This window comes from Rhopalosiphum padi, chromosome 4 (assembly GCF_020882245.1).
Source record: "Rhopalosiphum padi isolate XX-2018 chromosome 4, ASM2088224v1, whole genome shotgun sequence".
Lineage (NCBI taxonomy): Eukaryota > Metazoa > Arthropoda > Insecta > Hemiptera > Aphididae > Rhopalosiphum > Rhopalosiphum padi.
The window spans coordinates 7148301-7175610 of NC_083600.1; the positions used below are offsets into that span (position 1 = coordinate 7148301).

Below are 27310 nucleotides of genomic sequence, written 5' to 3' on the forward strand. Positions count from 1 at the left end.
GATGCGTATTACGCATTTACGCATACATGCAATAATAGATTATTAAATTATATACTCGCATGTGCTGCACCATGCGTTATGCAGCATATGATATTAGTATTAATTGTCAGCATGTTATGTGGGTATCTATATTATAGTCCAGATAATATGAAAGCATGTTAAGTGTTAACTATAATCGTTAAAATTTTGTGCCACAACCGTCCAATGCAGGTTATTTTAGATATACGCACCTAGTATTTTTATCTAATCTGTATATTTTATAATTAAAGTATATACATTTTGTACAAATAATACTGTGAAGTACATCATCATAATGGATGCTTTATAATATAAACAGTGAAATCTGCCTTCACAAACTAGTCCAAATAGCTGCAGTTAGGTTAGGTATTTTTTCGGGAACGGTAATATTTTCACTACTTAATCTATATTCTATAAGAATTCTTAAATCAGACCCAGAAGGCTTTTTCTAGGTATGCTACTGCTACCACACTTCTTCACCAAAACCAATCAATGCCCAAAGTTTAGTCACAGCTCCCCTTTTGTTTAATGTTTTCATATACGACCAACCTACTATATACATAACACTCTAACTGGTGGTTTTTCTGATGACAAAGCAATAATAGCTAATATAGCCGCGATGCCAATACTGCTTCGGGCTTCCTCACTTGTCCAAGAACACCATAGTTCTCCTCGAAAAATAGTACAAGGAATAGGGTGTGAAAATAAACGAATCCAAATCAATACATTGCACTTTCACTGTCAGGCAGAAAAAAATTTCCTCCCCTTATAATGAATAAATTTATTAATCCTATACCAACAGCGCAATGCGTCCGCTACCTATAGGTATTAACTTAGACCAGCGTGTCCCTAGTCGTCTCACTAAGGCAATAAACTTTTAACTCTAAAATCGCTTCCGTCTCATACACTTTCTCTTAACCTCAAATCATACTAAATTTCCAACTAAGCTAATAAGGGGGGCATTCTAAATAACGGACACTTTTATAGGTAGATTTTAATAAATATAATATAATCTAAATATATCTTATTACAATGTATCTGCATTTAAACATTTTACAATTGATTATAAAATACTAATATATATAATTAATGATTGTACATATTATTACTGCACATTTACACTATTGACTTTTATAGTTTATATCTTAGTAGGTAATGACCGTCTTCGGCATATCCCTGTTGAAATATTATTAAACATTTATAAAGAAGCTAAAATAATTTGTGTAAACTGTGTTTACAGTACCTAATTGATAGATGGAAGTATGAAACCATTAAAACTAAATATATTCGAATTCTTTACCATCTAGTTTATTCTTTAGAAAGTTCTAGGTACATTTGTTTCATTTATAGTAGGTATTTTTCTATTTATTTAAAATAAAAGAGAATTTACAACCGTGAGTCCGTGAACTTAAAATACAAAGCTAACTATTGTTTTTTTTAATACATACATGTTTTATTTACCAAAATACTAACCATATGTTAACTAAAATAAAATTACTGAAAATTATTGGAATAACTATGTTTGAAAATTAGTCGAATAACTTTTTATTCGAATGACATTGTTTTTGAATTATTCGAATAAACTATTATCTAAATAAAATTGTATCCGGATGTTGCCCAACTCTAATCCTCACATGCTAAGGCATTTATCAGTTAGAATAAATCCCGCCATAGACCTAATACTAGTAACTAGTATATAACTAGTTAATAGGTCTATGGATCCCGCCTTTTTGCAGACGATATTTTAAAATCACAAAATGCGGGAAGGACTGTATAAGAGATTATTGACAAATTCATAATATTTTTACAACGTCTTTGAGTCACCTATTCAACGATGAATTCTTCAGTGATTGTTTAACAAAGACCATTATGTTGCTAAATATAAATATCAATACATAAGAGAATTTCGCAGAAATGCAGAAAATGCTATTAGTAATTTTGCGAATACACATTTATTTACGTTCCTATAGGGTTACTGAGTAATAACTAATGAGTATTGAATATTGATATATTAGTACTAATATTTAATATTAAATTTATATTCTATGATACTGGCTGTACTCAGTATTACAATATCAAACCTTTATTCGGTTTATTCCATGTTTGTACTGTTTGTAACTATGTGTGTCGTCAACGGTGCCTGACAGAGTTGACAGTCAACATTTACCAACAATAATTCGTTCGTTTAAAATATTTTGCCATTGAGTATTATATTTTTTCAATTTTCATTTGTTTGCTTTTTAAACGGATTTTTGTCACTCATTTTCTCGGTAAGTACATCACTACTGTTGTCTGTTTATTGTAAATTGTAATATTAGAAAAGACTATAACAATAATAAAACATTTTACAAACGCATACTATATTATTATCATAGAGGCATAGTGCATACACCGTAGTGTCTTGTTTGTTATTATTAATTATTATATATAGTTATTTCATGTTATTGCATACGTAGGTTTGTAAGACAGTCTGCTTGAACTGTTTTTATAGATTGCTGTAGTTATACAACTTTAATTAGTTACCTATTTGAGTTTATTTACTTTTTAGTATCATTAATTACTAATTAGCGAGCATGCTGAGCACATGAAAATTAAATAAACTTATGTATTGTTTCTTAAATATATATTATATCGTTATGTATTTGTACACTTTATCCATATCCCTTTTTTACAAAGTATTTATATTAATATTATGTACACTAATAGTTTAGAAATATTTGGGTGGTTTTTTAATAACTAAATACCTACCTATTATAGCACAACTTATTGTCTTAGATATTTATGTGTATAATTGATATATAGTCATATATATATAGATAACTATTATCTACCTTTTAAGCTTTAATTATGTTTTCAAAAAATTATTTTATTTCGTACCTAGTTCATTGCTGTATCAATGTAGCTAGTTTCATAATAATCAACATTTGGATACTTTTTGGTTACTTATTGTGATTTTATGGTAGATCATCAGTTGTCTCTGATTTGCCTAATAAATAACCCTATAATAAAAATGTTTCTACTTAATTATAAACGTGTAATATAATTTCAATAATATAATTATTTTAAGCAAATATTTTTAATCTGGGTAAATGTCTGTTATTATTATATATCTGATCGATATGACAGACAGACCGTGGCACCGTGCTCCGAATCGTTTTTTTGTAGGTATACAATAATTTATCATGGAATCCAAATTTAACATTATTTGTGGGGACATAAAAATTGTACGTACGGTTCGTATGTTATAAATTGTATTATACGCAATGACATAATACTAATATTTTTTGATTAATTTGCAAAATCTCGTATGGTTATTTATTATTTTATTGTTTTTTAATGTGGGAACTAAATTTCCTGGGTTATTTTTTCGCGATACCGTTTTCTCTATTTAGTTACCATGACTACCAAATTTGAGTAAACATTTTTTTTATCAGAGTATTATGATTTATGACTATTTATTATTTATCAAAAAATTATATAATAAATTAAAATTCAAAGTTCTTGATTATATTACAATTTATCGTATCAATAATAACTAATATGTATAAAATATAATATATTATAAATTATAATTGATATACATGACACATAATAAAACAGTATACAGCTTAATAAAATATTATAAAATATAAAATGTAACACACAATAAAAAATATAAATTAAACTAATATATAATTAAAAGTATGTACCTATAGAAACTATAACTAAATCAATGTGCAAAATGCAATATTATGCTTATTAAGATTTCAATAAATTGATCATTTTTAAACATTTTTAACTGTGAAAATTGCTTTTATTAAAACATATACCTTTTTCTTATTTATATTTTTAGGGGCTAAGTCCCCTTATTTATTTTACTGATTATTGGGTATGTGTATGTTTTTAATTATTTTAGACAATATGGAACAAATAGTCAAGATTTTTGTACATCAAAGTTATTTCATAGAAAATGATTTGATCGTTGACTATAATGTGGAACAAGAAGTAATTTTTGTTTAAAAGTTATTTGAAATTTATAAATTCATAACTATTATTCTATTTTTAGGCTCTTGTTAATGTATCCCCTAAAGATTGGATAGCATTAATACCTAAAGGGTGGTCTGGAGTAGATGAACAAGTTGCTTATAAAACTATTGATAGTGATTGTGATGTAGCAAATTTAGCAATTAAATCAGTTATTATGGAGAAAAAATGTTTCCAAGATGTTGTTGAGTGTGAGAAACATTATCAACTTATGTATATTAGCCAATATTTAGAGGTAAGATATAATGATAACAATATTAATGTATTTAATTAATATTAAGTATTAATAGATATTAGGTAGAAGTGAATACTTTACTTTTCTTCATCAATCTGGACCTTGCAACTGTATTTCTTCCTCTGTACAAAATGAAAATAAGGATAATTTTAAGCAAAGTCGATTATCTGTAAGTATTTATAGCTATCTACTCATAAACATGCACACACATACACACAAATTATTTATAACTCTAAGTGTTAATGTAATATTATTTTTTAATATAAATACATGGGTAACAAGAAATTGAATATGACTAATTTTATAAACTATCAATTTACTGCATTTTCAAATAAGTCTAAAATATGTTTTATATCTTTGACTTGTTGAGCCAATTTATAGATAGGTTCCATTTCTCTTGAGACTTCTTCGCATTTAGCCATTAATTGATACATAGATTTAATATTGGCATCAATTGAATCACATGTCTTACAAACCACATCCCTGTATATTTCCAAACAGTCAACAGTTAGTGCAGACATGCTGTGTAGAACTCCTGAGAGAGATTCAGATAATGTATCTACAGATGCAGCAATATTTCTAGCTTCAAATTCTAGGTCGTTTAGTAAATTGGCATCTAAAACAAATCTTCCTAAAGGTCTATTAGGTATTGTTGGGCTTGTCTGTTTAAGTTTGCTTTCCAAATCTTCAGCTATAAATGTTACCATGTCTCCATTCTTAGTTATTATTCCTTCAAGATTGTTTAAAAAGTCCATTTTTTTTAGATTCTTCGCGTTTCAATGTTTGATCTGAAATTTATAAATAAAAATAGTGTAATAACAGTTAACAGTATAGTTTATTGTGAAACAGTGAAATAATTTAATTTTTTAAATTACAACAAAATTATTTGATAACTAGAATTTGAATAATAAAAAGAATTATTATAAATATTTTGATTTCAAACACATTTTCATGATGGGACTATGGAAGGCATAGGTCTTCAAATGAGTAAACTTATAGTAATTTTTTTTATGAACTTTTGATGAAACTTTATTATTACTAATATTATAAAAATATATTACATACATATTAAACACATTATATATAATATTGAATACATATCTAATCAGCCTCATTAAAAATATTGATAAAATTGTATTTATTTATTTTGTATAATTATTTCATTAGTCGACCTCTAGCCGCAACAAACCATTACGTAGACAATCGCCAACACCACGTGCATTTTACAAACATCGACCTCAATCGCAAAATAGTGTTGTAAAAAGTGAAAAATTAAAATCAAAACAATGGTCAACAAATAAATGTATTAATTGTAATGCACCAAACAACTTTTCAGCACTTGAAAGTGCATACCTTGCAAAAGTATAGATATAAAATATTAATTATTTAAAAAAAAAACAATTAAATTAAATTTATACAATTAGATTCAAGATTTAACAACAAATAATGAAGCAATGGAGCAACGTTTATTGACATTTGAAAAAGATTTGGTTCATACATTGGAAGTAGTTAATAAACAGTTTAAATTAAGCACAACCATTTCACAACAAAAACGTGATATTCAAAAATTCATTGATGATTTAGTTGATGGATTAGTTAATGACGGCAAGATAACATTTTGGGCTCATGATCAAGAGGTAAATTTAAATTATTTTTTATAAGAACAGTTATTAATAATAAATAATATAAAAATATATATATTTTTTTTTAACCAAGTATTCATACATTTGTATATGGTTTAGTTTTCAGTTGTTAGAGAATTTCCAGAAAAAAAACCAAATCTCTCCACTGCCAGATGACTGCACATTGTCCATTAATAAATCACTAAATTCATCCAAAGAGGTTTATATGAAAGCTATCATTGGCCAACAAGAGGAAACTATTCAACATCTTGTTGATAAAATAAAGGATTTGTTTGATCTTTTCCTTAAAGTATTAATTATAAGCATTATTTATTTCTAAATAATAAACAAACAAATTACTAATAATTGATACAATTATTATAGGTAAACTCGCAGACAAATGAACAAAATAATTCAGATTCAACTTCATCTGAAAGTAAAATAAATAATATTGGTTATATGGATAGTTCAGGAACTACATATTTTTCTCCTCCATCATATATTACTGATACTTTGAACGATATAAATTTGTATTTGGCCAATACTGTTAATTATGATCATAGAATTGAAAAAATTGGGATAAATGAAAATGTTTGTAACTGGACAAAAAACACTTTTTCTAGTAGTGAATTTCCTGTTACACTGGTGAGCAAAATTAATTAGCTTTTCTTTTTATCATTGCATATAAACATGCATGTTTATTATACAATTTTATTTTTATTTAAAAGTAAATATCTTAAATATAAATTAAAAGTCAAAAATAATTTAGGAATCAAGTGTAATACCTACATTAAATAATGAAGTCAAAGACAAAATATTGACCTTTGAAGATTGGAAACAAGAAAAAAACGAATTTACATTGTGTACTCAATCACCTGAGAACTGTATCAATGAAAAAACAAATGCATTGAACATTAAACAATAAAAAAAGACGCAAATGATAATTTCGAAGAAAGTAATTTTTTTTTTTTGAGTATAAATTATGTTTTAAGATTATTCTTAAAAATCATTTTATTAATAATATATTTTTTTACTTGGGGATAAAATGTTCTAATAAGAGGAATTTTAATATTTTATATAATTTTTATATTTTTAATACTTGGTTTATGGGATTTAAATGTGTCTTGGAATTTAGTTTGATATTGGGTCAACACCTAAATACAGCACTTATTAGTTACCTTAAACTTTCTCATGTAAATTTATAAATATACATATACCTAGCCTACCTTTAGAATCGCCAAAACAATTGACTTATTCTTAAACATTAAAAGTGCTATATCATAAATAAAAGCTCTTAGACTTAAAAAATTTCAAACCTAATATTTAATTAATTATATTATTATTAAATGATTTTTATATTTCTACAAAATCACAATAACAGTAATAATTTTATTAATTTTTTAATATAATATAACTAATCAGTAATCACTGTACTTTCACAAAAAATCTATTAGTTTTAACTTTGGTTTAGCACACCAACAATTGTTTTATTTGTTGTCTATCTCTTACATAATATAGAAATAAAGATATTTTGTATTTCCACAAGAACTTTAGTTGAGGGCAAAGACACTTATTTTATATTTTATAAAGAATAATATTTACATATTTTATAAATATAATCATGTTTTAATTTAAAATATTTTGATTATTTTTAACCATAAATAATTTACTCAAAAATGTAAACATTAATAATCTATAAGGTTAATGCGCAAGAAATACTCTTTATAAAATATATATATGTCTTTGTTGCCCTAAACTGAACTAGTGAGTTGTAATCGTGGAAATATGGAATGTTTTTGTACCTATTATTATGTGGAAAATAGACAGAAAAAAAACAAATGTTGGTGTTGCAGCCCTTGAACCAATATTAAAATAAGTTTAAAATGTATAAATAAAATGATTACTTTTAATAATAACTTATTTTAAGTAAAAATATGTATTAATATTTAAAAATGTAATGTTCTAATTTATTTTTTATTCCTTTTAGATGTTTCTTGAGATCGTCATTTCATGATTTTATACATAATGATACTGGAGTTCAGTTACTTTTGGAGTTTTTTTTTTTATTTATTTTCATATATAAATCATAATTATGTTATTTTTCATTTTTTTTTTTTTTTTTGTATATTCCAAGTGTAATTCCCTAAATTATTTTTTTTTCTATCATTTAAAATAAACTAATAATATATTGTTTGACTTTTGAAAAAAATTGTATTTCAAATTTAAAAAAAATATGATGTAATAATTACTTCAAGAAACAATTCTTTTAGAATTAAATAACTTATTTTGGATATGGATTTATATCATATTTTTATGTTCTGTATCTTTTGTTATATTTTTTTATGATCCTATTATAAAAAACCAGAGTTAAAACCCGTGGAACTCGCACCTGTTGTGTTATACCTAGTTTTGAGTAGGTCACTGTTATAGATATATTAAGATTTGAGTTTGATAATACAAAGTTATACTACTAAAATGAAAAACAATTTTATATTAAAATTTTTTTAATTTAGTAATTTGAACAATTTTTGCTAAAAAAAAATCACGCATAAGTCATTACCAAGACATACCATTGAATGAAAAAATACAAGTATGTTTTTAGTATAATGGTATAGATACTTTGGTATAAAACTTAATATTACTCAAAACATTTTGGACACTTTTCTGTGTCTAGAAAATAATTTTATAAGTTTCCAAGATAATATTTTTTGAACAACTAAATTCATTTGCAGAATTTAAAAAAAAAAATTGTTTATTTTCATTTCAATATTGAATTTTATCAACATTTTAAATTCAAATGCTTGTGCAGAAAAATTGTGGTAATTGTTTGATATTTTTTTATTTTCTGTAAGCGTGAAGAAAAAAATAATATTCATAATATTTTTAAGTATTGAAATTGAAAATATTTAAAATTATTATTATTTCTTTTGATTTTGATAACATGAATTTCTAATGTTTATAAAAAAATGTAATTACTTTAATAACAATTATGAGAAACTCAACTTGTTAGTATTTTTTCAAATTTTGTTTCCTATCTAGAAACACAAATTGAAAAATGTATCAATTATAAATAGTAAAAATTATTCCTTTCTGAATAACAACAAAACAATTCTATTTTGTCAAAAACATGTTTTTTACTGTTTTTAATATTTTTCTTTAATATTAAGTGCTGAGATTTCCCAGTTAATCTTTAATGTATAAATTCCGACAAATTAGTACTTCTGGTACTTAAAGCAAAGCTATCTTCAATGTTAATGTAAACTTTTGGACAAATGCCATGGGTCATCACAAAACAAAATAAATTATAAATTTGTAAAACCATTAGTATATTTATGTATTTCAATTTAATTCAAGTTAAAACAATTGTAAATACATTATTATTCATAAAGCAATCGTATTATGAAAGGTATATTTTTCGAATTTATATTATTTGTCTATTTTGGCACTAGGTACGATGAATTTCCCCAATTGTAATTTTTCTAACATCAGCTTGGCACATTATGCACAATACATCATAAAAACTATAGTATTTTTAATATTTGTTTTTTGTTTACGAGTTAATGGTTATGTTTATTGCAAAAATAACTGTTGGCTGTAAGCCTCGTACAAGCCTATATAACCATCAACAATATAAACCATCATTTAACACGTGGATTTAAAGTAAATATTCTTATCATAAATTTATAAATATATAGTTTTTTATTTGAATGGATAAAAATGAAAAATATATAATTTTACATGATTATATAGGTATTATTATCTATTTACCTATCTAATAACTAACGTATATGTTATAGTAATTGTTGCTTTTTTAATAGTTTTATTCGCTAAATTAGACATCAAATTTGTGAGTATATAAATTCTTAGAGATAATTGATTAAAAATTAAACTATTAAACAAGAAAAAACTGGTTTCCTGGTGAACGTTGTGTAAAACAGGTTTAAATTGAATATCTTGTACAACGATCAGTACGATCTTATAAATTGCAACTGCTCGTAATAACAATGGTACATCAAAAATCTGTAACCAATTCGAAGGTATTGTCCTTGAATAATATCCAACCTCTGACACGGTCAAACAAAAAGAAAAAAACGATCAAGTTCATAGTTACCATGAAGATTAAAATCATAAAATACCATATGTTACGCAAATAAAATTAGACTGAGGCAAGCTGACAACCAATATGTAAAGGTAAATATTAATATTTTAAAACATTTCTAATATTTATTTAGTATAGCCTCTTTTAATATTGCAAAAATTATAGAAATCTATACACTTGCCACTTGCGCAACTATAGGTTATATATATAGTGTACAGTTAATAAATATTATATAGGTACCTAACAAAAACAAAAATTAATCAATACATATAAATATATAATTACCTACCTAATTCTTAGATTAAACATTATTATTTATTTGTATTAATATGTTATTTATCGTATAAGTGTAAATATTATCACATAAGCATAAGCATGAGGTTTAAATTTTTTATTTTTGTTTGCATCTACATGGAGTTTGATAAAATACTTTTATTAGTTTTGTATTCACAGAATACCGATATAGAGGTACCTATTTAAAACATTGATTAAAATGCATTATTAAGTGCCAAATGAAATTCTCTGACTTTCTTTTAAACCCGCTTATGAATTTAGATAGTGTGGTAAAACTACAAAAGATGACCATAGTCCATAATCAATAACTATCAACTAAAAAAGTTTTCTATTTATATATAAAATAAAATAAAACAATAAGTGTACATTCATTAAGTATATAAAACATTAATACGATCAAAATGACAAAATGTATCCATTTCTAAAGTATAAATATTTAATAAATATATATTAATTTATTAATTAATTATGTACCTAGTATGTTATAAACACAAGCGCGTAGACAAGATTTGTTTAGGGTCGTGTTTTAATTTTGCATATTTAAATATAATACGCAGAAGGCTTTACACTTTACACATTCTTCATTATAGTCATCAATATTCTTATTAACAATATTAAATATGAAATAGAACTAATAGAACTAATAGAAGCATAATAGATGGCAATACATTTTTTAAAAATCTGAATTATACATAAATATTATATATGTTTTGCATAAATACAGTCAATAAGGGATGTTTAAACACCTACTACACCAGTACTATATACTGTGCAGGTATAGTAAAAATTAGTAGTATTAAACTAATAAAATTGATCTAATAATAAGTACATGTAAATTAGATATATATTATTTGTAATTGATATGATATAATACATAGGCATCAGGGACGTATATAGAAAAATTTTCTGGGGGAGGGGGTGTTTTTGAAAATCAGTTATTGAAAAATTGAACTTTTTTTAATAAATATAAACATTGATATAACAAAATTACTTTATTGATTTTTAATCAAGTAAAATCATACTAACAAATTCCAAATTTGTGGAATTCCAAACAGGAAAATCATGGTAATTGAAATGAAAAAAGTATGAATTTTTAAAACTTCAAGGATTTGTGTTAAATAGGAAAATGATTAAAATGTAGCTCAGTTGTAATGAGTAGGTTGATAATTAAGCTAGCTTTAAAATAAAATATTAATTGTGTGCAGTGAAGATTTTCAGAACTTTATCTTCAATCGTTAACTCACTACAAAGCTATAAAGCTGAAAAACATAAAAAACGCCCAATAAAATGTGTTTTAATTTTTTCGAAGCTCTGTAGTTAATTAACTTTAAAAGATAAAGTTCTGAAAATCTTCACTGCACTTCTCCTAGTCAATGTGAATCTAACAAGACCCCAAACAACAAAATCCGCTCTCCGGTTTCGGAGATCTATCTCACCAAATTAAAATATGAAAATAAATAGGCACATTAAACATACATATTGCATACAAATAATAAATTTCTAAAAATTGAAAATTAAGAAAGTTTACATGCTGATCTCTGACTTGGCAAGCGTTTTAACATTAAAATTGAATAAGTAATAACCATACAAAAACCCAAATATTTCGTGAGTGTTTGAACACACAAAACACTGATTAGCATAATTAACTTAGGAATTATATATAGTTTATTATTTAAAAATTTATTAGGTAATCTAAGAATCTAATAATGGTATTTCCAAAAGAAATAAAATATATCATGATTCACGAGTAAAGTGCAAAAGTTTAAATATTATTTTACTGTAGGTAATAATTGGTACTTCTACAAATATAAATAATTACGATATAATATTATAATGTATTCGTGTAAATGTGGGATCAATCTGCATATTTGGTCGACGGACACGTCAACATTTCATTAGTCATTAAAGAATAATGATTAAAGTGTTTGTCGACTGGTAAGTATTAAATAATAATATTATTGATCATAGATAGTAATTTTTTGTTAACACGCGGCGGGATTATAAGCTTAATGATATGCATGTATAAGCATATTATTATTGTGTTGTGTTTGGCTTGTTCGGCGTTCGCCTTCCTCACAGTCGCGTGTGGAACGTGCATGTCAAAATACCGGTTGAGATGTATTTTTAACTTCACAGATTAAGTAGGGCGCATTTGCGGATGACGGTCAAAGAGTACAAATTAAATTCGAAAAATTTACAAGTCCGCGTAGACACATTATAATAAATTAATAAACAAATAAATGCAGTGTATTAAAAAAATTATATGTATATGTTTATTGTAACTAATGTAACTACATTATTTGGCCGACTACTTGAAACAGTTATACCAAAATCAATTGACGTTGTACAGTTATTTGTAAACATATATTAAAATACGGTTTTTATTTAATTTACAAGTACCTATCATAAAATAAAATTGACGTAGTGTGGTTAATTTTTTACTAGCTGTACTATAGCCGTGTTATAAATGGATATAAATCAATGCATTTTTTTAAGGAAAAAATTAATAATAATAAGGAAACATCTAACAAAAAATGAATAGAATTACAATATACTATAAGACATATACATAATAAATAATATACATGCACGTAGTCACGTAGCTATAGTAGCTATTATAGTACAGCCACTTGAGTTAGTAATTAAATTAGATATACAATATATATATATATATAGTCTATAATAACACATCACTTAACCCGTCATTCGTTATAGTAATTTGGGCAGGACGATTGGTCGGATAACTTATTTTTTGACACTGGTACTTAAACGTATAATCGCACTGCATTCGACAAATATGTAGCACTGTATATAATATAATATATAATAGCCAACAGGTGAATTATTGCAGTCATAATATATTGTGATTATATATTATTCTATATTATCAACTCGGTATCAAGTATCAATGGTATCTTATGCCTTTTAATGTTACACTATTAAATCTATAACGGTGGCAATAGACGTCTCTCAGTGTTATATATTTATATGCTATACATATATTACGCACCGAATACGTCTACATATTAAATTATAACGCGTATTGAGTGTATTCAAACGAATAAAAATCGAGACGAAACGCGAAAAACGGCCGGTAAAAACTCGCTGAAATATATTATTATAATATTGACTCTCTCTTTTTTTCTAAATCGCCGGGTTATCGTCGATATTACCGTTTTTCCGCTTAACATAACTACGCGTTTGACACGCGACCATTTAAACATTTATTAAACACAAAATATAAGCAACACGAAAAGTGTTTTATTCTGTTTAAACTTTTACCGCGATAGGCAGAGCGGGTACATATTATTATTATTATTATTATGATATTCATCCCAGAGTTTGCGATTATACTCGGCGGTCACATAATTATCATAATATTGTCGAGCGGCTCGTTGCGCAATTATTAGGTATTTACGGTCCGTGTGTGCGATCTCGATACTCCCGCAGTATACTCGCAACGATCCCGAAAACATGCGCGAAAAACGCCCGCATATACGGGTAGGTATCACACGATTTGCGACATGTGTGTGTGTGTGTGTGTGATGCATACCTACCCGCAAACGTGCGCATTATATTGTTGTTGTTGTGTACCTACTGAACATACATAATATAAATATAATATTATTGTAATGTCGAAGATAAACGTTTATCGCCGATCTGCGCCGCGCGCGTATAAAAAAAATAGTAAGTGTGTAATATAATAAAATACAATGAAATGTTTTAGCGCGTCTATTTTTTTTTAAAATTTATTTTTTTTACGCTCAAATCGAAGAAGTGTTGCACATCAAAACCGGTTTGACGATAATAATTTCGATCGACGCCGCAGCGCGTTCAAGTTGAACGGCGAGCAGAAGAAATTTATTCAGCAGGTACCGCGACGATAAACCGTGTACATGTGTATATTACACGTGTGTGTGTGTGTGTGTGTGTGTGTGCGGGATCGCGCGCGCGCGTGTGTAAGACGTGTATGCGTGTAATATGCGTACGTTAACGTACTGCGCGTAAAAATCGAGAAAAAAAAAACGCACACGTATTATCCGAGATAAATATTATAATATTATATTATGTGTACCTATAATACATATTATAATATATGGACGATTTATTTGCGCGTCGCGCGAGTAGATAATATATTTTTTTCATTGATGACGTCCGTCAACTTTCAGGCAAAATTTCCCTCGCTTTGTTCAAAATCCCGTTTGTGTGCCGCCGCGCGATAAAATACATAATGTTATGTAGCGAGCGAGAGACCGCCGCGCGATATAGAGAGCTCGCCGCCGCCGTCGCCGCCGCGGCTGTCCACTCGTAGTTTTGTCAAAGCCAAAGGTGAATCTTTTTTTACGCATGGGAAGGGAGACGCTGCCGCGTTTTGCTCAAGACGAGACGCATTTTCATTCAGTGCTATCCGGGCAATACGACCTGCTGCAATAGTTTATACCGCGGCGGCCGCAGCAGTACCTATACATTGTATTATCGATGGTTTCTTTTGCGTTCGTCAACGTGCATCAGCACCATTGGTCCACTTGTCCGTTTTGAGTGAGTACCCCGTACACTTATAAGTACTCAGCTACCTACTATATTTAAGTAGTCCGATAATCTATGTACAATATATCGTATAGTCGGAGATAGGCCAATATCGTTTGGTTTTTTAACTTCGTGATTTTGAGCCATATGCACTGGTCGCGTGACCATAGCGCGGGCTCGCGCGCGCGCATTTCGTTTGTTTTTCGTTATTTTCGCAGCGCGCACAAATATATATTATTAATCTTCACGTCTTTATATATTTAAAACGTTGCTGTTAAGTGCTTACTACTAACCGCGATACAAAATCGTACTGGCGATTTCACAAAATAGCTTTGGACAACCACATTACGTGTGCACAAACAGTGTATTATAATAGAGTCTATAAGTATATTATATGCATATATACATCGAAATGTGTTAAAACTCGCAGAACGCACTGCGTTCAACGTTTATATATATATATTTATAGACGCATTAAAACATTAAATCTCAAAAAAGTATTTGATATTTTATACTTCGACGTCTTAGTTTATTGTCTATATCGATCTTTGTTGTGAGAACCGATGAGGTATAATGAAATCAATATAATATAATGCGTATTTATTTTATTTTATAGCCTTCAGAGTTCAGTTAGGTACATATATATATATATATGATACGTCTACTTATAAAATTATTATTTCTGTACATTAATTTACATAATACATCAAAACAAGTAATTTATATAATTTTTTGTTTATGCGTACTTCGTGTACTACGCATATTGGTAATTAGCATTATTTTTTGTCTTCATTACTTATATGAACCTTTTATAACAAGTAATAATAACAGCTTTGTTCGTATAAGATATTCGATACAAAACTGTAACTATTAATATGCTAACTAAAGGTTTATTTATCTTTGTCTTTGTGATCACACACTCTGCATGGTTAATGCTCAATAATAGGTGAAGGTTAGGTATTTGCTAAAACAACAACTTATTTAAGGCTAACTATACAAGCCAAAATGAAATATTAATGAACACCGGTGCAATTTATATAGTTATACTATCAATTATCAATAATCTTTTGGTTCATAATCATACGTGCTTTAAATATATGAAAAAAAAATTAAATCAATATAATAATTGTACAGCTAAAATATATTTCTATAATAGGTACCCTACAATAATATATATCTAAACGCGATTGTTAAATAATTGTTAATTAGGTTATTTTTAAAAAGAAATTATTGTTGTCTATTTGACTATTTATAAGTGAACAATACATATTATATAATATGCATTCCCTAATTATTATTATTTAATATTACAATTTAGGATTAAAGTGATTCTTCTTTTTTAATATTGTTATGTATTAGTAAATGGTAATATTACAGCAATAGTTATAATAATAATGATCACAATAGACAATAGTTTATAATAATATTTTCAGGAAAATTATAAAAGTAAAAGGCTGTACTAGAGTTGAAGTGAATGTTGAATTTTATTAAAAAAATATGATAATTATATAACACTTTTTAGTGGCGATAACTACAGGTGAAACATAAAAGTTCTCAGAACTTGTCTTGTGGCGCGACATTTCAATTTAAAATTATATATTCTACTGATGTAGATTGTATTAAAAAATACCCATAATCTTAATTATTTAAATAAATATAATACATCATAATAATTGTGTTAAAGTATATTAATGAAAACACCTTAAGTTTGAATTATAGTGAAATTATATTAATATAAAATATAACTAAATATGCTTAAAGGACATATATTTACAATAGTAAATCTGGGGCATTGTATTTAAAGTTCAATCTTTAAGAGGGGATTGATAAAAATATCATTCGGAATATTTCAAGGCATTTGGTCCTTATTCTAAAGCGTAGTTAAGACATGTTTTCATTTATTAGGGAAATTCGATGCGTAATTGTTAAAGACTAATTTTTGCACAAATTAAAATTTGTTGTGTTTGTGTCATAAACATTAATGATTTAATGTCGTTGCTGACTACTAGAAGTTATTTTATTTTTCAGTTGATACAATAATTATACACATTTTTTAGGTACATTTTTATTTAAATAAATAATAGCATTAATTAATTATTGCAAAACTATAATATACTGATGAGTGATTGCAACATGAAAATCGATTGTTGGAGCTTTAATATATAAGTTAAATTGGTATTAACTATTAATTATATTATTATTTAATGTTTTTGCATTCAGTAACAAAAATAAAATAGAATTAAACAAAAAATTAATGGAATTTTGAATAATGATTGTATTACTTTTAAAATGATATATTATTTTAATTATTTTGTGTTTGTCCATTACCTTATGGAACATTGGAACAGATAAATTGATTCAATCCTCAACTTAGAAGGTATAACTGTTAGAAAATTTGATCTAGTTAGTACTTTAAGGTCATCAGTAAAAATTTCTTAGTATCTATTTCTCTATATAATTGTTAAATAAATAAATAAAGAAAATAGATTTTGTTATTTTGTATAGGTAGTAATTCAAAAATAAATATTTTTAAAAACTTGAATTTCACAAAATATTTATTGATATTACCATTTTATAAATAGGATGAATAATTTAAAAAATAATTTGGTTCTTTATGCTATTTATAGACATTTAAAAATGTTCTAGTTTTTTAAATTATTTATTGAAAATCCATATATTACATGGTTTCTATTGAAGTTCATCCCCCCGATTGGAAAATATCAAAAATACATAATTACCATTTTTTTATAAGCGTTTAAAATTAAAATTTTTACGAATTTCATTAAAATAACGGAAATGTACAAATTATTTTGTAGTTAAAAATACTTACAATTACTACAGAATTCTAATTTAATATTATGTTCATTACAGTGATTAAATATTTCAATGATGTGGTACATTCGAAATCTACAATATAGCAAATCACTTTGGGATTTTTTTTTGAAAGTATAATATGTTTAAAATTTTCTAAACAAAATATATAGTGCTCACAATACATTTTCGATCAAAAAATGTATCAAATGACATTTTTGAATATCTGTTATTGCTTAAAAATTATTTTTTAAACCAATATAGTTTCTTTTTTAAAAACTCAAAAGTTAGTGATATATCTTGAATGCCAAATAGAAGAACATTTTTATAGTTATCAATATTGTCATTTAGAATTAATTATAGTATAAGTTCAGAATTAACTTTTTATAATTAAATTCTGTTATTTTTATATAGGAACTCTGCTTATTTTCACTTGTTAGATTAAAATTATTGGACAGAGTGATATTTGATAGTTTAGAGTCTAAACTTTAGACTCACACTTGTATATGAGGAAAAATCAAGTTCTTAGAAATCAGTTCTAAAATGCTAAAATGCTAGACTTTGGATAGATATTATAGAATGTACAGAATGTCAGAATAAGCTAATTGTTAGGTCAATAATAATCTATTATGAAATTTATGTAAAGAGGAAAACACGTATATTTAACCTTATATAGATATCTGAGTTGGTCAACAATTATTACATTTTAAATTTTTAATACATATCATAATTACTTATTTAAGAATACTATTAAAATTATATGATACAATCACAATATCTTAATAAGTAATAATGTTATATTTTATTTTTTTGTTCGTGTTCTAATAATCTACTATAAATTTCATAATATAATTAATTATCATCATTGGTAATAGGTATTAAATAAATATGAAATAATATTAATTAATCAAAAATCGAAATTTTATAACTACAAATCGCTATTCTGCAGACATATAATGTTGTGTGTAATAATTTATCGAAATAGATGAAAAATGTTTATATCACCGCTATAATAGAGCATGTACCTTCTTTGTTAGAAACAAATACCAATAGATTATACAATATTATAATTTATTATACATGTCAAAATTAAATACCTTTTATTAAGTATATACGACATATTCAATAACATACTGAATTTTAGCCAACAATTAACAGCTTAGGACTTTTTAAATTGGGGGATGGAGGAATGGAGGATGATAGCAATATCTATAGACTATATTACTATAAAAAACTTTTAGAGCATTCGTAATCAAAAAATTGGATACATAAGATACATGTGAATAATAAATAATAATATAAAATAACACGAATAATGGTTAGCCCAGGATCTAAAAGTTAGTAGCTAAAACCAGTTGAGATCAATGAACTAGGCTAATATAGAACATTTTTTTAACTGAATTTCTTTAGTTTTTTAATAAATTATACCATCTGATATTTTGAAGGTTAATATATGAGTATAATATTATTTTTGTAAATAAATTTTAACATCATAATTATACAGCTCTAAAATGAATTTAAAAAAATATAGTTAATAATTATATATTTTGAAAATGATTACAGTTTTTGATTACCAGAATGAGTTCCTTAATATCCATACAATTTTTGATTTGCATAGTGGTATTCTTACCATCGTGTTATAGAGGAGAAACCGAATTAAACAAAGAAGGTATAAATTATATTTTTAACTTTAGTTTTGATTTTTTTATATGTATATTTAAATTGATTGCAATGATTAAATTGTATACAATTTTTCTGGTGATAGACTCATCAAACCAGTTCCTAAATCTCAAAACCCAAGATCTAGAAAATGCAATTCAATATGGTACCCAACAAATTAATATGCTTGCTCGTCATGAGGATTCGTTATCGTATGCTGATGTTCATGTGAAAATTGGAAGCCCGTCCCATGGACAACTGATCGATTCTAAACCTTCCATAGACGGGCATTTGGCATCTCGAAATGCTGAAATTGTTATTAAAGCTTCACATTACATAATGAACAAACATTGTTTGGGGTAAAAGCAAACAAATATTTCAAAGAAAAAAATTAAACAATTCAATTGTATAACTTATTTTATAAATAACACAATCATTACAGCACCGGAATTAGTCAAATACAATGCGCCAAAGATTTAGCAAAAGTAAAACTAGACCAGACTTCTTTGGGTGAAATGTGTTTGTCAAAATATTTCAACGAAACAGCGTGCGTTGGGAAGAACTTGAAGTATCGTAGTGCAGACGGTTCTTGTAACAACTTGAAACATTCCTTTTGGGGAAAGGCAAACACGGCTTATAAACGTTTACTGTTTCCAGTCTACAAAGATGGTAATATTCCCAAATTATGTTTATAACGCACGCCATACATATTATACAATATTATTTATGTACAATTTAAATTTTATTTATTTTTAACACAATAAGATAAAAGCCAAAAAATGGCGGCTCGTGTACGAACTTTATTTAGCCCGTAGACAAGAAATTAATTTTATCTACACTAGCTTTTGATATAGTCTCCGAAAACTTCCGGAATTCTCAAAATGGCCCTCCAAAAATAATAATTGGTGATCCTTGCATTCGATATTCCTAGCGCACTCCTATAGAACGTGCTATCTGATATTTAAATAATTTGCATGACAATTGTATTTACATATGCGTGGCTAGAATTCTGTACAACATAATATTATATAGTATAATATTGTTGGTACACAATCACTTATACACTTAATTTCATTGATTTTATATAAATATAGGTTTGAGCTCGATTAAAGAACTGCCAAATTCTAGAGAACTAAGCACCGGTCTTGTCAACGACGAGAATTCACCCGACAGCGTGAAAACAATCGCGATGGCGTACTGGACGATATTCATAGGCCACGACCTATCACACACGGCTGTTTCCAGCATGCGTAGGATTTAACACATAATCGTATTATATTAATCGAATGATTGTAATTAATGCATGCGTACGTATATGTGAAATCCATAGTGAAAACGAACAAATCGGTGGACTGTTGTAACGAGAATGGAATGAAGCAAGCACCACGGTACACACACCCGTCGTGCGCGCCCATAATCATACCGAAAGACGATAAATTTTTTTCACCACTTCGCCGCACGTGCATGAACTACGTGCGTTCGGTGCCAGCGATGCGGACCGATTGCACATTTGGACCCAGAGAACAAGTAATAGCCATCATAATATTAATAAACTTATATATTATTATTATAATTTATAATTAATAAGTAGGCATGTATAGGTAAGTGTTAATAGTATTATGTATAGTTACTCGCAAGGGCGCCATTTTGATGGGGGGTTGGCAGTTAAGGGGTGGATCGCGGATAGAAAACACAAACATGACCCTATAAAAACGTTAGGTTAAGTTAGATTGCGAAGTGTGTTAAATAAATAAAACCGACGAATGCTTTGTTATTATTTTTTTAATTTGCTTTTACGATCTCGAGTATAAACAGAAAAACTAAAAAAAAGTGTGCTCGGGATAGTGCAAATTTTCTTTTTAAGTAAAACTTACATTGCGAATTCGTTCACTACTTCAACTACTACCTATTTAACAAGTTTGCGTTCCGTAGTTGAACCAAGCCACTCACTATTTGGACGGGTCAATGATATACGGCTCGTCAGCAGAACAGACGTGGTCGTTGAGGAGCAAGTCGCGAGGTCAAATGTTGACGCACACTGGCGGCGACGGCGATAGCGATAGCGACAGCGACGGTGACCCGTTGCGTCCACAGTATATGCCCCTGGCTGCCAGCGAGTCGAATGCGTGCCAGGCGGGCGGCGATTACGCTGGCACGTGCTATACGGCTGGCGACGTCCGGGCGAACGCTCAGCCTCATCTGACGGCCATGCACACGCTGTGGATGAGGGAACACAACCGGGTGGCCGGGCTCCTGGCCGTAATCAACCCGCACTGGGACGACGAGCGCGCGTTCCAAGAGGCCAGAAAAATTGTGACGGCGTCTATACAGCACATCACGTATGGCGAGTGGCTCCCGGCACTGCTTGGTAAAAAGTACACCAAGCGGGGATTGGAACTGTCACCGAAGGGGTACAGTGACGCGTACGATGAGACCGCCGACCCGACCGTCAGCAATAGCTTCGCGACTGCGATACTGCCGTTCGTCAACTCCATGTTCAACGAGACCCTCAGGTTCGTGTTACTGGATGTTGTATTATTATTATTATTATTATGTATACCTATTTCGAGATGACGATTTCGACAATAGCTATGAGCACTCATCATTGTTCAATTTTTTTTTATTTTTTTTTTGGAAAATTTAATATGATTAGACGTATATTCGTGAGTTACAATAATTCATATATTATAGGCGAACGCGCAATAGGCTTTTGATTTTTTAAAAATGGTTTATACATTTTTAATTTCATGATCTGGAGCAGAATTTATTATTTTATTCGATCGAACCACCGAACAGTTCATATTAATTCTTAAGCATTTAATTTTAAGACTAGTATATAGTTTAATAGTTAATAACGCATTTCAGAAAGTTCCAGTACCCCGCAAAACTTCAATTATTTATTCTAAACTTTAAATTTCTTACAAATAAAAAACCTATTACTTAAATATGTGATATTTAATTAAATGTAAAATGAAAAACATATAGATTGTCGTATGATAAATTTAAAACAAATAGTTCTTTTTAAAAAAAGCATTTACTTATTACAGTGTTATACGTAAGTATGTTCTAGCTTACGTCAAATTAGATTAGGTATACATACATTACATAATATAACTATTCACATAGGCACAATTTGGGTTTTAAATTGGAGGGTTACTATAATTTAAATATGTGTCTTTCCATCAATAAACTCTTTTAAATACAAACCATTTTGGGAGTGCTTAACCTCCCAAATTGCGATTATGCTATTGGGCGTATTAGCATATCAAATGTTGTGCTTTAAGAGAATTATCCAACATGCTATGTAATAAATTACGATAAGGCTTGCAGGCATGAAGCGACTAATAATTTTGGTGCGTTTTTTTGTTCATAGTTTATACTTTGAAAACCGAGCGACAAACAAAAGTCTTTCATTAAAGGAACATTATAATCGACCGTCCGATTTACAGATGAACTACATGGATCATCTTGTCAGAGGACTATCCATGCAGAATACACAAAAAGTCGATATGCTATTCACGCAAACGGTATGTTTTTTTCAAGACAATCGGGATAGTCATAAGCTTTATAACGCAACGATTTATTTTTTTTACATAACTATAATAATGACGTCAATATAGAAGTATATTATATTATATGTTTACCTACATTTTTTAGATCACAAATTACTTATACAGTCATCCAGATAATATGTTTGGAATGGACATTGTCAGTTTAGATATACAACGAAGCCGCGATCACGGTATTCCAAGCTACACACAATTTAGAAAATATTGTGGACTAAAAGACATAAAAAATGTACAAGATTTGAATCAAATTATGGTTAAAGGAGTAAGTTTAAAAAAATTTGAAATAATACAAAATATACTGTATTGATTATTTTCTTCCTGTATGTTATGTTTAGTCAACTAATAGATTATTGAGACAATACAAAACTTGGGACGATATAGATCTATTGATTGGTGCATTGTTTGAGAAACACGAAGACGATGCAATGGTAGGCCCAACGATGAGATGCATCATTAGAGAACAATTTATAAGAACTAGAATTGCAGATAGATATTTTTATGATTTGCCAAAAGTATTCAAAAAACGTTAGTATTACTGAATTGTTTTTGATGAGTGTACTTAATTTTAAATAAACATTTTTTAATTGTAGATCAACTGGCAGAAATCAGAAAAGTGACTCTTGCAAGAGTCTTTTGTGATAATAGTGATAATGTCACGAAGATGCAACAACGAGTATTTTTTAAACCTATATCTGCTGAAGATGATTTACTGCCTTGTGATTCCCTATTAATTCCAAAAATCAACCTTAAACATTGGTTAGAAACAGTCGATACAAATAGGAAATAACTTAAATATCAATGTCTAAAAGGTCATAAATGTTAATGACTATTATCTGACTTGTGATTGAAGCCTAGTAACCACTGATAACTTGTTATTCTTTTTTATTGTTAGTTTTATTACTAACAGTCTAAATCACTTGCGTCATTGGTCTACGTATAGTGTACACAGGCTTTTATGATAACAACTATAATTGATAAACTATAAAATTTAAACGATAAATTCCTTTAGAGAATTTACTTATTTAGGCAAATTAGATTTTATTTTTGAAAATAAATAAAAATTAGAAATTTATAGATTTTATTGTATAGGTATTATTTGATTTTTCATATTGTAATTAATGAAAAAATTAATCTTATGTGGATTTTTATCCAAATTTCCTATTACATCACTGTACCTTGTTAATAAATTGTAAATTATAATTAATAATAACATACCGGCTTTTTTAATAATATAATTATTATCAGACTAAGTACTTTTTTATTTGTGATTTAATAAATAAGAATTAATAACTATGTAAGATACTAAATATATAATTATTTTTAGTTGAAATATTATAAAACAATTTAAATTTTTTAAAGGATTTTGAATGTAGTATTTAAACTTAATTATTATATTTAATAATAATAAATGCACTATCCTATCAATAGGATTATATTTTTAAGACCTAGTTTACCTGTGGTGGTGAACATTCCTAATATGACAAAATAAATTACAAACATATGTAAATTCCAATATTATTTTTTACTTAACTTATATTCCTTTTATAATGACTAATCGACTAATGATTTGTTATGATTGTTATGAATATTTACAAAATGAAAGTGTTGAAGGCTTAAAAACTAAGCGTGTATTTAATATATATTTATTGGTTTTGGAAATGTGGGTAAAAAAATTATGTTGAAATTTACTTGTGTACATATGTTTATCACTCCAATAACGAGCAATTTGGTTCTCTATTCACCATGTTCAGATAGTCATATAACAGGATTATACCTGAAAAATATATATGCATATGCATCAATTTACAATGACTAGGACTGTAGGAAGTTATAGTTGTATTATATATTTTTCTATATAATAATCTAAAAAGCACCATAAGTCACAACAAATTATTATTATTATTGTCTGACTAATTTTCCACCGTATTTCATTAATATTATAGCTATTTAATAATAATAAACTATAATGTAACTAATAATTAATAATTTTGTTTTTTGCATATCATATAATATTATATTGACATCTATAACTTCCAAGCCTTAATTATGACCAAAAATAGTCTCTATAGAAACTTGATTAGTTATAAACAGAATTTTCAATTTCTATTAACTCTGGTACTAAATTTGCATTTAAAATTCAAGAAATATTGGAACAACAATAATTAATATACTTTAATACCTTGATTTACTTATGTATATTCTAGTGATAAAACTATTTTTTTTAAATATTTTTGAAAAAACGCATTATGTGAATAATTAATAAATAATTAATTTTATTTTAAACTTTTTCCAACTATTATAATATAATTAAGTTTAATTTATATAAGATTTTAATAATACTTTAATCAATGAAAAAAACATCAGGTGTTAGTACATCAAAATACGTAAAAGAAATATATTTTGACTTTTGAGTTCAACAAAATACAAACTATTCACATCATAATTTTTGAATAATTTTAATACATTAATTGTTATGAATGATGTCAAAACAGCAATAATAATACATTTTTTGTTTTTATAAATCATTAAAATGTTTAGAAAAACGGCCAAATTATAGGTATAATATATAATTAAAGTAGCAGTCTAGTTAATTGTATACTTAATAGACTTACAAAATATAATTTCACCTATTTAACACATCAGTTGTATTATCATTAGGAACATCAATAAGAAAAACAGTATCACTTTTTTCCAGCTTTTGTCTAATAGTTGTTTCAAATTGCTTACGATGAATTGCAAACTCCATGAGATCCTTTGGCTTTGCGTCCAACCAAAATTTGTCAAACTTCCAAAATAAGTAACAATAGAACTCGTTGAAATCTTCATATTCAGGTGCATTACGCTTATTATAAAAATGAGTCTTGGCTGAACCATCAACGACCAGTCCTAATGCCATACTCGTTAAATTTATTCCAACAATTGCAAAAGCATACCCATGGATTGGATGCATTGAATGTGATAAAGCACATCTGGCCAAATGGGTATATTTTGATGCAAAATATACCAAATTATCCAGCCCTAATGTTCCCATTCCTCGAAAATCAGTTTTTGGATCATCTCCTTGAAATCCAATGTCCTGCCACTGTTTGGTTACTCTATTTTCTAGACGATCATTTGGCATCAATTCATCCCATAAAAGTAACAATGATTTTTCGTGCACATCGTTCGTACAATCATATGGAATGGCTGCACTTGTTTTAATCTCTTCTACTAGTTGCATATATGACCATATATTGTTCACACATTGTCCAAGAGCGTTGTTAAATCGTTCATACTCACACTGATCAATACGCTTTACACGTGTAATTGTCGACACAGCATTTGGTATCTGAATAGACCGTCCCAAGTAGAAACTTCGGTCTGATGCACGAGCGTCTAACACAGTGAGCAGACCGCGTATTTGCGGCCTGTTAGAATCGCGCAAAGATCGTTCTACATTCAAGGTTCTGAGAGCACCCACTGGCTGCGCATAACATATGCGTTGCAGCTCGCAGAGCTTAGTGGTTTGGCGCAAGAACCATTTGATCACTTTCCTCAAATACCAATATATATAATTCCGTACTAAGTATAACCACATGACTACGGGCGGATAAAGTCGTACAATATCGGGTTTTGACTTAGAGTTCGTTATATAATAGCTTTGTGTCTGGGTAACTTACCAGTAGAGGATTGTGCATGTCGAATGTTGATTGAGGCTGGAGAGACCGGTCTTAAACGCACGTGACGTCTTCCCTTGGCTGAAAATTGTTTACGATGATTAACACAAAATGTAAAACGTTCAAATTCCGGTGCCGGCCATGGGCTAAACGCAAAATATGAAAACTTTAGAGTTAAGACCGATGACGAGTAATCGACGACCAAGCAATATAATGTATAATTAAATATTATTATTTATCAATATTCAATAATAATTAATGATGTAGAATAGCTGGTACCTACAACTACTTGAATACTTGATATATTAATATATTATATACCTAGTAGTTGTACTCACCTATCAGAATATTTTAATAATATGAAACGAACACGATATCGTATTTAGATAACCAACAGTATGGCCGAATATTCGATACAAACTTCTACACACAACACTGTGGTTGTGTACTACGTGTACCATCCCTCACGTTCAAACTACAAGCATAGCGAATAGCGATAATTATTGGTACTCACTACTCACAAAGTCACGAATCACGAATTTACCCGTTGATACCACATTACCACTTGTCTTGATGATGATTTGTATTTGTTATCATTGAGTGCCGAGGAGGTTGACGTAAACAAATACAACTATACAAGACGCGACCGAGACGTGTGTCGTGTACTCGTGTAGTGTTGTTATTGTATTGGTGGTGTTTGGTTGCTTTTTGTTTTCGTGGCAACTAAATTGTAACAGTAAACAACCGATTGTTTGCTGTAATTGACTGTAGTGCAAGTACCGTCATCTTTCGACGCC

At 28.0% G+C, this 27310-nt stretch overlaps 4 protein-coding genes across 5 annotated transcripts; 2 read left to right on the forward strand and 2 right to left on the reverse strand.

The window, feature by feature from the left end:
- Nucleotides 1–1179: 1179 nt before the first annotated feature.
- LOC132928649 (uncharacterized) lies at nucleotides 1180–8189 on the forward strand. Its single transcript, XM_060993462.1, is given in 11 exon segments — nucleotides 1180–2288; nucleotides 3914–4002; nucleotides 4064–4276; nucleotides 4332–4445; nucleotides 5444–5638; nucleotides 5701–5913; nucleotides 6019–6045; nucleotides 6047–6208; nucleotides 6283–6543; nucleotides 6668–6853; nucleotides 7886–8189. Coding segments are annotated over 9 exon segments (1425 nt in total). The 5' UTR covers nucleotides 1180–2288; nucleotides 3914–3918; the 3' UTR covers nucleotides 6824–6853; nucleotides 7886–8189.
- Nucleotides 4520–26656, reverse strand: LOC132928656 (BLOC-1-related complex subunit 6). 2 transcript variants are annotated; one of them, XM_060993468.1, is made up of 3 exons: nucleotides 26517–26655; nucleotides 24547–24631; nucleotides 4520–5064 (listed from the first exon to the last, which is right to left on the reverse strand). In XM_060993468.1, the coding sequence occupies exon 3, from the start codon at nucleotides 5029–5031 to the stop codon at nucleotides 4588–4590; it is 444 nt and encodes a 147-aa protein (XP_060849451.1). In that variant the 5' UTR covers nucleotides 5032–5064; nucleotides 24547–24631; nucleotides 26517–26655; the 3' UTR covers nucleotides 4520–4587. The 2 variants fall into 2 exon arrangements, with proteins under 2 accessions (XP_060849451.1, XP_060849452.1); XM_060993469.1 differs by lacking the exon at nucleotides 24547–24631 and having other exon boundaries at nucleotides 26517–26656.
- On the forward strand, nucleotides 14546–24370 carry LOC132928648 (peroxidase-like). Its single transcript, XM_060993461.1, has 11 exons — nucleotides 14546–14830; nucleotides 19193–19298; nucleotides 19395–19647; nucleotides 19731–19957; nucleotides 20383–20538; nucleotides 20619–20815; nucleotides 21221–21801; nucleotides 22662–22815; nucleotides 22946–23119; nucleotides 23193–23382; nucleotides 23448–24370. Exons 2-11 carry the CDS (start codon nucleotides 19208–19210, stop codon nucleotides 23642–23644), a joined length of 2220 nt encoding a protein of 739 aa, XP_060849444.1. The 5' UTR covers nucleotides 14546–14830; nucleotides 19193–19207; the 3' UTR covers nucleotides 23645–24370.
- Nucleotides 25225–26519, reverse strand: LOC132928650 (ELMO domain-containing protein 2). The gene has a single exon (XM_060993463.1). The coding sequence runs from the start codon at nucleotides 26432–26434 to the stop codon at nucleotides 25481–25483; it is 954 nt and encodes a 317-aa protein (XP_060849446.1). The 5' UTR covers nucleotides 26435–26519; the 3' UTR covers nucleotides 25225–25480.
- Nucleotides 26657–27310: the final 654 nt, after the last annotated feature.

Bases quoted from the DNA above. Each gene is read 5' to 3' on its own strand.
- LOC132928656 (XM_060993469.1), bottom strand. From the start codon at position 5,031: ATGGACTTTTTAAACAATCTTGAAGGAATAATAACTAAGAATGGAGAC.
- LOC132928648 (XM_060993461.1), top strand. From the start codon at position 19,208: ATGAGTTCCTTAATATCCATACAATTTTTGATTTGCATAGTGGTATTC. The intron at 23,120-23,192 runs GTAAGTTTAAAA...TGTTATGTTTAG, and splicing joins ATCAAATTATGGTTAAAGGA to TCAACTAATAGATTATTGAG. The intron at 23,383-23,447 runs GTTAGTATTACT...TTTTAATTGTAG, and splicing joins GCCAAAAGTATTCAAAAAAC to ATCAACTGGCAGAAATCAGA.
- LOC132928650 (XM_060993463.1), bottom strand. From the start codon at position 26,434: ATGTGGTTATACTTAGTACGGAATTATATATATTGGTATTTGAGGAAA.